At 42.2% G+C, this 17,805-nt stretch overlaps 2 protein-coding genes across 2 annotated transcripts; both read left to right on the top strand.

Moving 5' to 3' along the window:
• Positions 1 to 121: 121 nt before the first annotated feature.
• LOC121582963 (DNA-directed RNA polymerases I and III subunit RPAC1) lies at positions 122 to 4,358 on the top strand. Its single transcript, XM_041899153.2, has 9 exons — positions 122 to 213; positions 472 to 543; positions 677 to 784; positions 894 to 1,026; positions 1,149 to 1,268; positions 1,742 to 1,894; positions 2,164 to 2,313; positions 2,427 to 2,543; positions 3,693 to 4,358. The coding sequence occupies exons 1-9, from the start codon at positions 142 to 144 to the stop codon at positions 3,809 to 3,811; spliced, it is 1,044 nt and encodes a 347-aa protein (XP_041755087.1). The 5' UTR covers positions 122 to 141; the 3' UTR covers positions 3,812 to 4,358.
• A 1,259-nt stretch (positions 4,359 to 5,617) lies between these two features.
• Positions 5,618 to 17,805, top strand: LOC121570248 (F-box only protein 28). The gene is made up of 5 exons (XM_041881726.2): positions 5,618 to 5,984; positions 9,688 to 9,797; positions 14,293 to 14,431; positions 14,828 to 15,023; positions 15,200 to 17,805. Exons 1-5 carry the CDS (start codon positions 5,790 to 5,792, stop codon positions 15,697 to 15,699), a joined length of 1,140 nt encoding a protein of 379 aa, XP_041737660.1. The 5' UTR covers positions 5,618 to 5,789; the 3' UTR covers positions 15,700 to 17,805.

The following is a 17,805-nucleotide window of genomic DNA, read 5'->3' as shown; positions in this document are numbered from 1 at the left end:
GTATAAGGGAGTAATACTCCAGTCTAGTAGGTGGCGGTAATGCAACATTTATTGGATGCCAACCGCCGTTAAACCTCATCGAAGTAGAAGAACACAATAAGTAGAGGTGGAGCTTGTGACGTCAATAAAAACATTGGCAAAATGGCAGCGACCATGAGCAACGTGGATGAAATTCGGGATAGAGTGATATTAGGTGAATTTGATGTGAAAAATGTAAGTGATTTAAGATTATCCAATAAAATCAGTTACATTCAGATACTGTTTATGCCCGGAGTTTATGTGCAGTTTATATTGTAATTAACGGGTAAACATAATGTGCAGCTAACGCGTTAGCTAACTAGTACGGTAGAAAATACAACCCAGTTCTCACACACAGCATCTTTCTCATGAAATATATGCTGTATTTAATACGCCAATACATGACTTGATCTGCGACGCATAAATACTTTTAAATTGTTCAAATGTTTCCAGGTTCATACAACAGATTACCCTGGTAATTATCCAGGCTACGATGACACATGGAATTTGAAGAAATTTCAAAAGGTATCTAACTTAGCTAGCTAATATACAGTATCGTCTTAGCTAACTATTATCATGCTGGTCTAATTTTACATTCAGGTTTGTTAAATGGAATGCCCATAATACACTTTTCGTCAATATTATGTATCTATTGCAGAATTTCAGAATCGACGTGGTGCAAATGGATGAGACTTCTCTGGAGTTCGACATGGTGGGCATAGATGCTGCTATCGCCAATTCCTTTCGAAGGATATTACTAGCAGAGGTAACTACTCAAATAGCGTCCTGGCAATAAAAACATATAATAATAAGTGCTGTTTATGTTTTTAGATGGTACATAGCAAAATAACATGGATTAATCCACCCTCTCCTAGGTCCCCACTATGGCTGTTGAGAAGGTGTTCATTTACAACAACACATCTATCATTCAGGATGAGATCCTTGCCCACAGGCTGGGCTTGATCCCTATCAAGGCTGACCCACGACTGTTTGAGTACAGAAACGCAGGTACATTTATGCTGCATACCTTGCTTCCTCTGACAATGGCAACACAAAGTTCCAAGACTTGTCTTGTAGAGGGTCACCGCCAACTACATCAGTTTTGTATAAGGCATTTGTGCTTTTCTCAGGGGACGAAGAAGGCACAGAAATCGACACAATTCAACTTCAACTGAAGATCAAATGCACCAGGAACCCCAGAGCCACCAAAGACTCCGCTGACCCCCGGGAACTTTACCTGAATCACATGGGTAGGTAAGGCCGTGGACTAGGGCCAGCTCCAGGCATAAACCGTCGCTTAGGGCTTCTGGGCGCTAAGGGGCCCCATTAAGAAGTCGGTCGTAGTCTCAATTTACAGTTGAGTTAGAATATTAGAATACACAAGGTGCAAGTTTGAAATGTGGTTGTGCATCAGCAGTTTTTATCTTGTTTTGTCAGTCACTGACAGTCACTCAATTAGCCATGTCAGCTAACTATTTTTTAGATTGGAAAGTTAGTCTTGCCAGTTATCTAAACTTGTAGTAATCATTGTCGAATACTGCCCCTCCAGGGGGCCTCCATTGATTTTGTTAGTCACTCTCATATGATTAACATGGCATAAGTCATGGCAGTGTGTAGAATTGCAGGACATTTGCTTTAAAACTGCAAAAATGTATCTGCCCCATGGTGAAATTAGTAGAATTATATTACATTGATTATACAATTTCAACATTTTTCATCTCAGTGTACTCTAAGGACATGAAGTGGGCTCCTATTGGGAACCAAGCTGATGTGTTTGCAGATGCCAACATCGGTCCAGTACATGGGGATATCCTTCTGGCACAGCTCCGGCCTGGACAGGAGCTGGATATAGTCATGCACTGTGTGAAAGGCATTGGTGAGAGGACTTTCTCTGCAAAATGTTATAATGTCTGCACAATGGCAATCTCAGATTACAGTTGAACCTTTCTCAAGCCCTGTAACCAGTAAATTATGATATCCGTCCGAATGGACGGTGGGTGGGTAAACACTCGTCCAAAATAAAAATAGTTTACCTTCATTTACCATCGCTACACCATTGCCTGTAGCTACAGCTCTCCGTCATATTCTGTTGAAATTAGTGATCTTTCTTATCTGATGGCTTAATGCTATGCTCTATGTTTCCAGGTCAAGACCACGCCAAGTTTTCACCTGTGGCTACAGCCAGTTACAGACTCCTTCCTGAGATCACACTAATGGAAACAGTGGAGGGGGAGAAAGCGGAGAGACTAAAACGCTGCTTCTCACCTGGAGTCATTGAAGTGGAGAACCATGGGGGTAAAACAGTAGCTATAACATTTTGAAGCATTGTCCTTAGCACATACTGAAATTGTTATTTTACTGTAGCTATTTAAGTTCCATGTAGTTAATAATTCTGTATTCTGTCCCAGGAAAGGTTGTTGCCAAGGTGGTGAACAGTCGCTTAGATACATGCAGTAGGGAGGTTCTCCGACATGATGACCTCAAGAACGCTGTGAAGCTTGCAAGAGTGCGGGACCATTTTATCTGTATGTACCCAGTGAATTTAGAAATCACTATGTTGCTGCTTGGCGAATTTGTGAAATGTACAGTCATAATGTCTAGGAGTACATAACCCATACAGTGTTTCCCCCTATAATGTTTTTTGCAAGGGTTGCGGGAAGGGGGTTGGGGGAATTCAGACTTTAGATTTTGTCAATTTTTTTTATAGATTAATTTGTAGGTTCACACTTTTTAAAAACCTTTTTTTTTTTACATAGATACACAACAAAACTGGATGTTCTATGTACATAAGAATGTTAAAACCACATCAGGAGACCGCTTTTGAGGTCTGGGAAACATTAACAAAATTTTAACTTTTGCTTTAGTTACCCTTTAATTCAAGTGCACATACATTTACATTTTATTTTACATTTACATTTTAGTCATTTAGCAGACGCTCTTATCCAGAGCGACTTACAGTTAGTGAATACATATTTTTTTATACTGGCCCCCCGTGGGAATCGAACCCACAACCCTGGCGTTGCAAACGCCATGCTCTATCAACTGAGCTACATCCCTGCCGGCCATTCCCTCCCCTACCCTGGACGACGCTGGGCCAATTGTGCGCCGCCCATGAGTCTCCCGGTCGCGGCCGGCTGCGACAGAGCCTGGATTCGAACCAGGATCTCTAGTGGCACAGTTAGCACTGCGATGCAGTGCCTTAGACCACTGCGCCACTCAGGAGTACAATGTTTGTACAAGGAGTACAACACATGAACAGATCTTTTTTATTTGGTTAGCTGTGTGTCTAGCACACGTGATGGAGTTTGCAAAACAAATGCCCACTGGATTGATGCAAATAATAATGATACCATTCTGCCATGTAGGTAGGCATAGGTTACTTTGTAGCTAGTTAACATTTTATTGAGAAGGTTTTTGGGAAAGCCTTTCCATCTATCAGAAGACTGCTCATTAGCATTGCTATATTATTTTCCTGTTCCATATTTTGTTGTGGCGGCAACAATTTAGCTCCGCCGCTGCTAAATGAATACAGGGTAAACACTGATCATATTGTGTTGCACTGTAGAAGCTAATTGTTTTTCCTCAGTGATTCTAGTACTTTATTTGTTTAGTATAGTTTGGTATTCTGTGCATGAGCACTGTCATCAATCCTGTGTTTCCTCTTTCCCATACAGTTTCTGTAGAATCCACTGGCATCCTGGCACCTGATGTCCTTGTAACAGAGGCCATCAAAGTTCTCATGACCAAGTGTCGGAGATTCCTCAATGAGCTCGACTCCACAGAGATGGAATAAGAGCTATTAAGTTGGACCAAATGTAAATACCCACTACAGGGGTTGGATATATATATATATATATATATATATGTGTGTGTTGAGCCGGTGTGCAACATGCTTTGGACAATAGAATACAACACCAGTTAGAATAGCAGAAACACTGTGAATGCTGAGGATGCTTTTATTGTTTTATTACCATCCTAGAGTAACTTGACTTTGGATTCCTTTGTTCAAATATGTACCCAGCATGAGACTTTGTCATCCTCAAATAGTTGTGCTACTTATATATTTTGTATTCTGATTCATGCTTATGTCACTTACAAATCCTTATGGCTCACCCATGTCATTGGCCCATTTGTAGAATTCTGCCTGAATTCTGCCCTTTTGAGTATAACCTTTATAAGAAAAATGGGTTGAAGTCTTTACTGAATGAAGAGGGATTTAGAACTCATTTGTCCAAGACAGGATCGCCTGTTCTCAGCCAGGTGCACAGTTATGTGTTGTGTAATGTATGGACTTGTTTCATGAAACAATAAAGGTAAAGCATATTACATTTTACTCTAAATACTGATGTTGCGACATTTGTGCGCACTTTAGATTTTAGCAGATGCTCTTATCCAGTGCGAATTACAGGAGCAATTAAGGTTAAGTGCCTTGCTCAAGGGCACATCAACAGATTTTTCACGTAGTCTGCTCGGGAAGTTGAACCAGTGACCTTTCAGTTACTGGCCCAACGCTGTTAAGTGCTAGGCTACCTGCTTAGACTTTCTTTCCCCCCTCTGTGCTATTCCAAAGTGAGTTTGTTATTTAAAGGTACAGTATCTTGAACCTATACTGAACAAAAATATAAACGCAACATGCAACAATTTCACTGAGTTATAGTTCATATGAGGAAATCTGTCAATTCAGTAGGCCCTAATCTATGGATTTCACATGATTGGGAATACAGATATGCATCTGTTGGTCACAGATACCTTAAAAAAAAAGGGCCTCACAGTAGGTCAAGTCATTTTTGTGCATTCAAATTGCCATCGATAAAATGCAATTGTTCTTGTCCGTAGCTTATGTTCTTGCCCATACCATAACTCCAGCGCCACCAGGGGGCACTCTGTTCACAACGTTGACATCAGCAACCTGCTCGCACACACGACGCCATACACGTAGTCTGCGGTTGTGAGGCCGGTTGGATATACTGCCAAATTCTCTAAAACGACGGAGGTGGCTTATGGTAGAGAAATGAACATTCAATTCTCTAGCAACAGCTCTGGTGGGCATTCCTGCAGTCAGCATGCCAATTGCACGCTCCCTCAAAACTTGAGACATCTGTAGCATTGTGTTGTGACAAAACATTTTAGAGTGGCCTTTTATTGTCCCCAGCACAAGGTGCACCTGTGTAATGATCAAGCTGTTTAATCAGATTCTTTACATGCCACACCTGTCTGTCAGGTGGATGGATTATGTTGGCAAAGGAGAAATGCTCACTAACGGATGTAAACAAATTTGTGCACAACATTTTAGAGAATAGCTTTTTGTGCATATGGTACATTTCTGGGATCTTTTATTTCAGCTCATGAAACATGGGACCAACATTTTACATGTTGCGTTTATCATTTTTTCTCAGTGTAGATATGACATACACTAGCCCATATGAGTTTTTGATGTCAGCTGCCTTGCATTACTTTTGCAGACTTCCACAGCCCAAAATGATTGGGCAACGCAGTTTGATGATTGCTTCTTGATCAATATCAGTTGTAGCCAATGAGATGACTAAGGTATAAATCAGGTTGAATGAATGGTAGGTACATTATAATTGTGACACTTTAACACAGGGCTGGACACAGCTCTTTGTAGGGATGAGTAGGTTAATGCAAAATAGGCTCTTGCTACTTTCTGTACTTAAATTAATTGAAATAGTTGTGTACAATCTTGCGATACTTTTTCGAGCACAGTTCACAGAGAACTTTCCATATAACTCGTCATTTCCCCTATCTAACAAATGAAGATGGCGGCCGTTGTAGAAAGAGTAGAGGGAGGTTTTGGAGTCCTGGATTGTGACTCGGTGTCACCGAGATTGTGTACACCACCACCGGATCAACCACACCAGAACAACCCGCTCTTAGGACTTCCCATTGTGGCGATTGAAACTATTCTCAATTTCCTGTCTTACGACGAAATCAGCCTGCTACGCTTGGTGAGAGAACAAAAACAAACCACGAAGAAAATACCAATGCAGCGTCTGGCTAATCTAGCTCCTGCTAGCTATTTAACGAAAGCTAGTAGTAGCGTAGCTAGTTAGCGAAATCATAACATGCCTTGATTCACTGCTTATATGTTAGAAACGTGGATGTCTTTCCCACTACTACTACTAATAATAATAATAGCTAAAGGTACCGAAATATAGCTAACAAGGGCTAGCTAGCTAGCTTAGTTTAATAAATCGGTTTTTATTTCAACAACACCGAGCTGTTCCATTCCCAGTTGCTTTAGCCAGATGGGGCCCTGGCCTGGCTGGAACTCATGGCGAACTTGTCAAATTCAAACTAACACATAGGTATATTGTTTGTATAAAACGGTACTGATTTTATTTTCTAGCTAAATGCGTTACCTAGCTACTTAGTATGTTTCAAGATTTAGCAAAAACTGTTCGAGTGTAATTCTTAATGTCCACACTAAGTATTTGAAGTTGGGTTTTATTTCTGCGTTCCACCAAGTACAGTATGACTTTCCTTTAATTTACTTGTATCCTCTGGAAGACAGTGGTGTAATAGGCCAATTGACATCTAGAGGGAGGTGTTGGAACGATCTGTGTGGATGGGGGAGGAGTAGGCTATTTCAGCTCTGCCTCAGTCCATTTCGATCTGGCCATTGTAGAGTCCCAGTCGACATTAAAGTGGAACTGACAGAATTTTAGCAACATTAAATCTTATTAAAATCTGTTCATATACACCCCCAAGAATAATACGACACTTTTAAAAACATTTTCTGACAAGCGATCACTTAGATATGGTAATTTTAATACATTCTTAGAATGTTTGGGAATTACGTATGCAAAGGCATTTGTGAGAATTCTATAGTAATATAGTGTGAAAGCGGCCTTGTGTTTGGACAATTAATAGACACTGCAGTAAATAAAGCCTAATAAAAACATCTGTCTCGTCCAGGACTGGCGTCTACGCAGACCGGTGCACCATAGCCAATCAGAGCTACAGTAGGCCTTTATGCAAACAAGACATTGCCACACAGGCCTGCCATTATTCACTTTGAACTGGACTGTGTGTTTACAGGCAGTTGTAACAGCTGACTTTAGCTCAATAGAACGCATTCACCAAAAGCCACAAAATACACCTGAATGTATTTCTGCAAATATGTCAATACCATGGGATTTCTCCTTTACATTTGGGAACTTTAGTCCTATTGATCAAACAACCATGAGAAGTTAGGCTCTCTCTCCCTCAGTTATGCACAAGATCAACAACTAATGCTAGCCAGAGCAAGATGAGTTAAAATATAACAAAATAACATTAGATAAACCCTCTCAAACATTTTCAGCTATTTGGCTGTCAAAATTGCACTGAGAAATGATGGGGAATTGTAGCCTACTTGTCCTTCTGCAGCTTGCCTGCCTGGCTGAAGTTGGCTAGCTAGCTACTTCCAGACACAAATAAGAGAACGCCTCACTCTGACCATTTTACTCACCCTAGCAGAGCTGGTTAGCTAGGCTGTTTACATGTTATCTAGAGTGTTCAGTGATTGTTTTGCCTACGTTTACTGACACTGGTCATATTCAGCGTGTGTTGCGTAAATTAATCAGCTATTCTGCACTCTGGCACACAGACGAGTGCTCTGAAATTGGAGTAGTGAATTTGGAGGCAGCAAACAATGTACCAGGCTTGCTGTGATTTATAACCTGATAGCAATATTTTTAGGACTACCAAGAAATGTATTGGAATTACATTAATCATGCAATGCCTTAGTGTACATCATGGAATGTTGAGTCAAATAGAACCTATTTATAAAACCTGTTATAAAGTTGGTTTTGTAGCATAAACTGGGAATTTTATATTTGTCCGTTTTCATATCTGCAAAGTAGTTAAAATGCTGTCAGTTCCACTTTAAGGCGTCCACATGCTTCCCCCGAAACAGTTCAAAAGAGTTTGTGCATATATTATGACAACGTTTTGGACTTCGGTAAGGGTTTTTTCGGCTGTTCGGGCACGTTACTACTTATTTTTTTCATGATGGTGCTAGACAGCCATATGAGTGCTAGCTACAGAACATAAAGCTAGCCCAACCTGGACCCTGGGGTAGACGTAACATAGTAAATGGAAATCTGGGACACTCCAATTAGGCTATGTTTAGTATGCTATGTCTTAATTTGTGGATGTCCATCATCCATTTCGTACAAAATGTTACATTTTAATTTGTTGTGGCGAGTGCAAGCTAGGTGGCTAACGCTAGCTGGGTTAGGAGTTAAGTTAAAGGGTTAGGGGAAGGGTTAGCTAACATGCAAAGTAGCTAAAAAGTAGTAAGTAGTTGCTAAAGTTGTCTGGTGAGATTCGAACACGCAACCTTTGGGTTGCTAGATGTTCGCGTTATATGCTCACCCATCCAACTTGACCAACCACCCTACTTTCGTTTTTGCCTTAAGTAACCTGTCATATGTAACATTATACTAATTTGAGTGTCCCAGATTTACATTTACTATGTTACGTCTAGTCTGAGACCAGGCTGGCTAGCCAAAACCAACAACACAAATACATTGACTATTCAGCTACAAGTAGTGAGTGGGGTTAAACGGACTATACTAAACAAGTAAAATGTCTTACCTTTGATTTTTGTTGTTTGTTTTTAATGATTTCCTCACACGGCTACGCCTACGTGTAGCCTACTTAGACACCGGATCCCCACATTTCCCACTCTCCCATGCTGAATAGCCTGAAGCCACATGGCTCTTCTCACAGGCTCTATTTCCCTACATGGGAGCATTGCGGCATTTTTGATCTGGTTACATGTACATTGAACAACACAGCAGCTTTTCGGCATGTTTTATTTCTGTATAACAAATCCATAAAGAAGTTGACCCTTCAATGGGAAAGAATGTTTTGTTTTCCCCAATTTGTGGGTGTGGTCAAGGGGAATTATTTGTTATGACGAATATCAACTCTTGCGTATACTAAAGACAGTACAGTATGATGGGCAGAAACTGCTTCTCCAATGGAAATCCCAGATCACACTTGTAGTCGCTGTCATGGCGACTGGCTAGCTAGGCTCGTGTAGAAACACGTCATCGGGTCTAACGGTCGTCTCGCGCCGAACTACGCGTGTGCAGGCCGTGCGCTCCTTCGGCAAAGTTGTTTTTAACAAATGTGTCAGTTTGTCACTTTCACGAGGGTAGAGTAATAACATGTTCAACTACTTACGCTGGCTCGCATCTAGTTTGTGCCTTTTTTAGATTTAGAGAAATAACTACTAAGGAAGAATTTCACTTCTCTCATTGGGCTTGTTCAACAGTGCAGGCGACTGCCGACTGACTGATCTACAAATCACCTTGCATCATAAATAACGACTTGTTATTTGTAAGTCAGTCACAATTTACTCATGATTCATCACGGTTTTGATGCTCTCGAACATGGCCACAGATTTCTCAAACCCCAAACCTGGGTCTGTTTCGCAAGCGTTCCCGGAAGTCTTGCGATGTTATGTTTCTGGGTTTAGAAACTCTGTGGCCATACCCATCACCCCACTGGTGCACCCTGCAGTGCAAACTGTCACTTTTTAGTTTGAGCATCACAGGCTGTACGTGTCAAGCGAGGGGTTGGAGGAAGTGTTATAAAAGACATGAGTCTCAATAGAAGCTACTCAACCATACCTTCCCGACTCTGTTCTTTTCCCAGGTATGCAAGCGCATGGACATGATCAATCAGCGCATGCTGAACCAAGGCTTCCTCAAGGTGGAGCGTTACCACAGCCTGTGCCAGAGGCAGGTCAAAGCCCAGCTTCCAAGGTCGGTCTCAACACCACTGGAGGGAGGGATTTCTAGAGTAGATGATGTGTATGCTATTTGAATATAGGTGTTTTTGCTTGGCCCGTGTCCTGAGGCAAATCAATGAGTAAAAGTAGGCCTACTGCATCCAGGCAATGAAGCCAGAAGTGTTTGAGCTCTGTAGGAACTAGGGCTGTCCCTGACTAAAAAGATCTTGGTCGACCGAGAGTAGTCTGTTCTTTCGACCAATCGATTGGTATACATTTTAAAAATGTGTATTTTTCCATATATAAACACACCCTATGTTTGATAAAAATCAACTATGTAGGTTGCTGAGCTTGTCTAATGCTTTAAGCACTGCGATAAAAAAATTAAGACACACATTAGTAGAGAGTGAGCCAGAGATCAGTATAGCCTAACCAGAAGAGAGAACTTGTTTCCACCACTCCCCTCCTCCTCCCACTGCTGCTGGCCTTCGCAGCCATTAAGCTCCTTAAGTTGCCTATAATAGGCTACACCAGCGGTCGGCAACCTTTTCCATTTGGAGTACCAAGTTATCGTATTTCTACTGATCTGCGTGCCAGTTATGATTTTCATATGCACATTTTCATTTCCTTTTAATAGTCTTCATATCTCAATGTCACGGAAATGTGTTCAGAAATAAATATACACAATCTGTAAAACCAGCTCCTCCCTCAACAGAGATCGATCATCTTGAAAAACTAAAGCAGATACAGTGAGGGGGAAAAAGGTATTTGATCCCCTGCTTGGTTTTGTACGTTTGCCCACTGACAAAGACATGATCAGTCTATAATTTTAATGGTAGATTTATTTGAACAGTGAGAGACAGAATAACAAACAAAAAAACTTAAACGCATGTCAAAAGTTATAAATTGATTTGCTTTTTAATGAGTCATGCAAAACATGACTTAGTACTTGGTGGCAAAACCCTTGTTGGCAATCAGAGGTCAGATGTTTCTTGTAGTTGGCCACCAGGTTTGCACACATCTCAGGAGGGATTTTGTCCCACTCCTTGCAGATCTTCTCCAAGTCATTAAGGTTTCGAGGCTGACGTTTGGCAACTCGAACCTTCAGCTCAGTCCACAGATTTTCTATGGGATTAAGGTCTGGAGACTGGCTAGGCCACTTCAGGACCTTAATGTGCTTCTTCTTGAGCCACTCCTTTGTTGCCTTGGCCGTGTGTTTTGGGTCATTGTCATGCTGGAATACCCATCCACGACCCATTTTCAATGCCCTGGCTGAGGGAAGGAGGTTCTCACCCAAGATTTGACGGTACATGGTACAAGTTGTCCTGTCCCCTTAGCAGAAAAACACCCCCAAAGCATAATGTTTCTACCTCCATGTTTGACGGTGGGGATGGTGTTCTTGGGGTCATAGGCAGCATTCCTCTTCCTCCAAACACGGCGAGTTGAGTTGATGCCAAAGAGCTCGATTTTTGTCTCATCTGAACACAACACTTTCACCCAGTTCTCCTCTGAATCATTCAGATGTTCATTGGCAAACTTCAGACGGGCCTGTATATGTGCTTTCTTGAGCATGGGGACTTTGCGGGCGCTGCAGGATTTGTCCTTCACGACGTAGTGTGTTACCAATTTTTTTCTTGGTGACTATGGTCCCAGCTGCCTTGAGATCATTGACAAGATCCTCCCGTGTAGTTCTGGGCTGATTCCTCACCGTTCTCATGATCATTGCAACTCCACGAGGTGATCTTGCATGGAGCCCCAGGCTGAGGGAGATTGACAGTTCTTTTGTATTTCTTCCATTTGCGAATAATCGCACAAACTGTTGTCACCTTCTCACCAAGCTGCTTGGCGATGGTCTTGTAGCCCATTCCAGCCTTGTGTAGGTCTACAATCTTGTCCCTGACATCCTTGGAGAGCTTTGTTCTTGGCCATGATGGAGAGTTTGGAATTTGATTGATTGCTTCTGTGGACAGGTGTCTTTTTATACAGGTAACAAGCTGAGATTAGGAGCACACTCTTAAAGGGGGTGCTCCTAATCTCAGTTTGTTACCTGTATAAAGACACCTGGGAGCCAGAAATCTTTCTGATAACATTTGACATGCGTTTTTCTGGATTTTTGTAGTTATTCTGTCTCTTACTGTTCAAATTAACCTACCATTAAAATTATAGACTGATCATTTCTTTGTCAGTGGGCAAACGTACAAAATCAGCAGGGAATCAAATACTTTTTTCCCTCACTGTAGATTGCTACGGCCCACCACCTACTGTAGAAAATAGTTTTACTGGAGTTGTGTAGCCTACCGGAGTGGACGCAACTCGTATCCAACTGCTGATTTGAGATGTTCAATCATTCAGACTTAATTTAGATTGTTCAGATTGATCGTAAGAAATCGTTTTGGTAATTTCTTTTAACAGTGTGTACAGAGGGGGAAAAAAGTATTTAGTCAGCCACCAATTGTGCAAGTTCTCCCACTTAAAAAGATGAGAGAGGCCTGTAATCTTCATCATAGGTACACGTCAACTATGACAGACAAATTGCGAATTTTTTTCAGAAAATCACATTGTAGGATTTTTAATGAATTTATTTGCAAATTATGGTGGAAAATAAGTATTTTGTCACCTACAAACAAGCAAGATTTCTGGCTCTCACAGACCTGTAACTTCTTCTTTAAGAGGCTCCTCTGTCCTCCACTCGTTACCTGTGTTAATGGCACCTGTTTGAACTTGTTATCAGTATAAAAGACACCTGTCCACAACCTCAGTCACACTCCAAACTCCACTATGGCCAAGACCAAAGAGCTGTCAAAGGACACCAGAAACAAAATTGTAGACCTGCACCAGGCTGGGAAGACTGAATCTGCAATAGGTAAGCAGCTTGGTTTGAAGAAATCAACTGTGGGAGCAATTATTAGGAAATGGAAGACATACAAGACCACTGATAATCTCCCTCGAACTGGGGCTCCACGCAAGATCTCACCCCGTGGGGTCAAAATGATCACAAGAACGGTGAGCAAAAATCCCAGAACCACACGGGGGGACCTAGTGAATGACCTGCAGAGAGCTGGGACCAAAGTAACAAAGTCTACCATCAGTAACACACTACGCCGCCAGGGACTCCGTGTAAAGGAAAGAAAGAATGGGACCATGTATCATGAGATTTTGAGTGAAAACCTCCTTACATCAGCAAGGGCATTGAAGATTAAACGTGGCTGGGTCTTTCAGCATGACAATGATCCCAAACACACCGCCCGGGCAACGAAGGAGTGGCTTCGTAAGAAGCATTTCAAGGTCCTGGAGTGGCCTAGCCAGTCTCCAGATCTCAACCCCATAGAAAATCTTTGGAGGGAGTTGAAAGTCTGTGTTGCCCAGCGACAGCCCCAAAACATCACTGCTCTAGAGGAGATCTGCATGGAGGAATGGGCCAAAATACCAGCAACAGTGTGTGAAAACCTTGTGAAGACTTACAGAAAACGTTTGACCTGTGTCATTGCTAACAAAGGGTATATAACAAAGTATTGAGACTTTTGTTATTGACCAAATACTTATTTTCCAGCATAATTTGCAAATAATTCATAAAAAATCCTACAATGTGATTTTCTGGATTTTTTCCAATCGGCAGCAGATATTCATTTTAAAATGGAAAATGAATGTGTATATGCAACAACAACAAATTATCGCATCAATTCGTTCCCCTAATTAAACTAAAACGTATCGTTCATGTATCGGCGCCCATGCAATTCTAGATGTGTATCGAATCGTTCATGAAAGGAGAGATCCAAATCCCTAGGTCCATCATGTTTTCCTTGTTACAATAAGAAAGAGATGCATTGTTGGTAATTAAAGAAAATAAATAATCTGAGACATCAACTTGTGAATGATTAGCCTAAATTATAGCCTATTCACCCCATTGTGTCAGCAGCACTAGCGCATTACGAAAGTGACAACCTCGACGCTATGAAACACATTCACAATACTTAGTTATTTTTTTATGCCTTTTTATTTTTTTGTCATATCCAATTACAATCTTGTCACATCGCTGCAACTCCCCAACGGGCTCGGACGAGTCATGCGTCCTCCGAAACAGCCCGCCAAACCGTGCTCCTTAACACCTGCCCGCTTACCCGGAAGCCAGCTGCACCAATGTGTCGGAGGAAACACTGTTCAACTGATTACCAAAGTCAGCCTGCAGGCGCATGGCCTGCCACAAGGAGTCGCTAGAGCGTGATGAGCCAAGTAAAGCACCCTCCCCGGACGACGCTGGACCAATTGTGCGCCGCCCTATGAGACTCCCAGTCACAGCCGGTTGTGACACAGCCTGGGCTCGAACCCGAGTCTGTAGTGACGTCTTAGACCGCTGTGCCACTCGGGAGGCCTGTACTTTGTTATTTTATTCCAAACCATTCAGCATCTTCACTTTTTGATGATCCCTGGAAAGTTATCATTCAATCATGATAAATGTTACTTGGATCATAAAGGTATCTATCTGTCATCTTGTCCTATGTGTGTATTTGGTGTGCTTTGTCTTGTGGCAGGCGGGAGTCGGAGCGGAGGAACCACTCACTGGCCCGTCATGCTGACATCCTGGCTGCAGTAGAAACGCGCCTCTCGCTACTCAACATGACCTTCATGAAATATGTGGACTCCAGTCTTTGCTGCTTCATCCCTGGCAAGGTGCCTAGCTTCATCCTCTTTAATTTACCAGCCACTACCTACCTGTCACATCTGTACATTAGATGCTAATTTCTGTTATTTGATGGTGTTTTGCGTTGACTAACTTTAGAGCTTCTCCCATTTGGCCAGATGATGGCACTCCTGCTCTTAGCTTGACTATAGTTTAGAAAAATGATCTGAATAAATGATCAAAGCAGAATTAAAATTAAGTATTCTGAATAAGTGGAAGACCAGTTCCATCCCAATATGAACATGCTAGCTACTTCCACTAACTTGCAAAGTCTTGGCCTCAACAACATTACACACACACCAGGATCACATTCTTAACATTGTAAGCCCAAGCGTACAATTTATTCTAAGCTTAAGTTTCCCGGCATGTGACTGTCTTTCCCCAAGGTGATTGATGAGATCTACCGTGTGCTGCGCTATGTGAACTCTACACGTGCGCCCCAGCGGGCTCATGAGGTGCTGCAAGAGCTGCGGGACATCTCTTCCATGGCCATGGAGTACTTTGATGAGAAGATCGTCCCCATCCTGAAGAAGAGGCTTCCCGGGGCCGACCTGTCAGGGCGCCTCATCGGATCTGCCCCAGGTAATGGACAACTACACTGACCTTTTTATGGCCAATAAAGATTCTGTAATGTACAGATGCCCATGTTACTTAATATTAGTCAAATGAACATGAATATATTTTATTGTTCAACTTGGTTACCAATTTAAGATTGTACCTAAGATCATCACCCTCAGTATTCTCTCTGCCTACCCCAGTGGCCGGACCCTCCACCTCCCTGACCACTATGTCCCTGCTGGCTAAGAACACGCCGTCACGCTCTGAGATGACCAAGGTGCAGCAGCAGGTGAAGGTGAACGGGGCGTCCATGACGGTGCTGCGGCGGGAGAATCAGGAGGTGCGCGTCAAGCAGCTGGAGCAGCAAAAGCAGCTGCAGGACCAGGAGCAGAAGCTGCTGGAGCAGACGCAGGTTATCGGGGAGCAGAACGCCCGGCTGGCTGAGCTGGAGCACAAGCTCAGGGAACTGATGGACAGTGCGGTGGGGGGAGGGGCCAGGCCGGCTGTAGCCGCCTCCACCTCAGCAGCTTCTTCCTCGACAGGCTCCGCTGCCGTCACCACAACGTCTTCTGCTGCCGTCGCCACGGCAACCAGTGCCATGGCCGCAGCGGTGGAGACGGCAGGCAGCCTGCCCCTGAAACGCACCAGGAAGAGCTCAGACCTCCTGCGCCAGTCCAAACGCCTGCGCAGCAAGAAATAAGACAATGTTTTTTTTGTCTGATTGCATCTCCAACCATGTCCTGTGACATTATTTTAATTCTCATTGTCTGGAATGTCTTTAGTAGAGGGGGGGGTCATGGTAAAGGAGTCAGGAGTTGCTCTGTTTCCCTGGCGTTGAATTCCCCTTGTCATGTCCCTCTCAAATGCATACAGAAACTACACCATGGACATCTTTGTGCTGATTAGGCCAGCATATTTGGGCAAGAGTGCTAGTAGTCTCCTCAGTTTAACCACAGACTCTTAAAGCCACTAAGAATTTGCACACTAGTTGACAAGGTGCGAGTTAGGTTGAAAAATCTAAAACACTTAATCTTGGTATTCAGTCTTTCTTGTCCATCAACAAAAGTCAATCCAGATTAGGTTGTTGGCTCCTAGTGGGGAGAGAGCCTCATCTTTGCAGTGAGGCAAGAAATAATGAGTGCTTTCTAATATGCATTGCTTAACTACTGATGAGGTGGACTTTGGTTGTTAAAAATGCATTTGAAATATTGGCTAGATGAGACCACTCAGGATAAAGGATGTTTAAATTCTGCCTCTGAGCCAATTTTGTCCTTATTGATGCAAATACAATTTTTATCTTAAGAAGTCATTTTATTATTGTTTTGTTCTGTGTTGGCCAGGTGGGATTGCTTAATATCCTTGTTCAATATTCTTTATTTTTCTGAGACGGGCTAAATTAAAGGGTTTGACTCCTGCATCGAGAGGATTATATTACATTACTTGCCCTTCCCATCCCAAATTTGGTGCAATTAAAATTAAAGGAAGTTATTCTCTATTTCCCAAAAATTAGAATTTAATTTATTTTAGGCAGGTCCTGGGAGATTACGCATCCTCATGAAAAGGACAGTTTTACGATTCCTATTGTAATGAACGGTGTTCAGCTAGTATTAGTGAAATGACACTTTTGATTTTAAATGCATTTCTGTGTTCCACAAGAAGATGCAGTCTTTGGCACTCACTGAGTTGAAGACAGGCAGGCTAATGTGGCGATTGATCATGTAGCTGAGGGAGCGTCTCTAAAGCCATGGTGCCTGGGAAATTAAGGAAAGGGACTTGTTTTACATTGGGCAATGGCAGGACGGCTATAGGATCCCACAAAAGACTTAGTTTTCAGAGATCAATCATTTCCAAAAAAAAGTTCTGACACAATCTTCCTTCAGGGCTAGAGTAATTTTGCTCCATCGTTTATCTATACGTTTTGGAAATGGCTGTCATTGATCAAATACTAGTCTGAGTAAAATTTGATTTATATGCAGTCAAGTATCTGTCTTTGGGGAAGATTTATCAAAGCTTTATATAAGAGGTAGAAATGACCCTCTGTATTGATTGACCAGACTGGTGATTCTGTCTTGGAGGTCAAAGGTAAATTTGCCACTTTGAAAATGTGTTTAATCAGTTGTGCAGTTGTCATCTAGACCTACTTCTCTGTCTACTGATCTTATTGTTATGCTATCTTTGTACACAAAGTTTAGTCCCATGTAACACCAAGTTCATCTGTTCAAGAAATATTCAGATTTGCCAAATGACTGCCGTGCAACTACAGTAGAGGTTGACCAATGTAAGCCCTACTGAAGATAACTTTTAGTAGAACTCCTTTCACAATTTAAAAGGATTTAAAGTCTTAGGTTTCTCCCTAATTGCTATAAAAACACTCTTGCACAACAGCACCCTTCCCATTTCAAGATCTCTGCACACAGTTCTCTTTTTAGCTTGTGAGCCCATTTAGCAGACGCTCTTATCCAGAGCGACTTACAGTTAAGTGAGTGCATACATTTTCAAATGACCTCAACCACTTGTGGCATGAAATCTGTGTGGCATACTGGGAATCGCAGTACACAACTGAGTGGACTCTAGCGTGTATTCTAAACGCACTGGGCAGGAAACACAAGAATATGTTATCTAGTGGCTTAATTTGAGACTGCGTCTCAGTTTAGAAATGAGTGTACTGTAAACTTCATGTACTACAAAAGTGTAGATTGTGGATTATTATGTATAAGAAAAGTGTAAATTGGCCAAACTGTATAGGTTGTTGCACACTTTACCGTTACAAGTACAAATGAAGCATTAAAATAAGTTAACCTATCGA

Source organism: Coregonus clupeaformis, chromosome 1 (assembly GCF_020615455.1).
Source record: "Coregonus clupeaformis isolate EN_2021a chromosome 1, ASM2061545v1, whole genome shotgun sequence".
In the NCBI taxonomy this organism is placed as follows: Eukaryota; Metazoa; Chordata; class Actinopteri; order Salmoniformes; family Salmonidae; genus Coregonus; species Coregonus clupeaformis.
The sequence above is the reverse complement of the archived record's forward strand: the minus strand, read 5'-3'. Positions and strand labels throughout refer to the sequence as shown.

What these genes read in the sequence shown, in the direction of transcription:
- LOC121582963 (XM_041899153.2), top strand. Translation starts at nt 142, where the DNA reads ATGGCAGCGACCATGAGCAACGTGGATGAAATTCGGGATAGAGTGATA. An exon ending in GTTTGAGTACAGAAACGCAG is followed by an intron (nt 1,027 to 1,148) that starts GTACATTTATGC and finishes TGCTTTTCTCAG; the next exon opens with GGGACGAAGAAGGCACAGAA. An exon ending in TGAAGTGGAGAACCATGGGG is followed by an intron (nt 2,314 to 2,426) that starts GTAAAACAGTAG and finishes ATTCTGTCCCAG; the next exon opens with GAAAGGTTGTTGCCAAGGTG.
- LOC121570248 (XM_041881726.2), top strand. Translation starts at nt 5,790, where the DNA reads ATGAAGATGGCGGCCGTTGTAGAAAGAGTAGAGGGAGGTTTTGGAGTC. An exon ending in AAATCAGCCTGCTACGCTTG is followed by an intron (nt 5,985 to 9,687) that starts GTGAGAGAACAA and finishes TTCTTTTCCCAG; the next exon opens with GTATGCAAGCGCATGGACAT. An exon ending in GCTGCTTCATCCCTGGCAAG is followed by an intron (nt 14,432 to 14,827) that starts GTGCCTAGCTTC and finishes TCTTTCCCCAAG; the next exon opens with GTGATTGATGAGATCTACCG.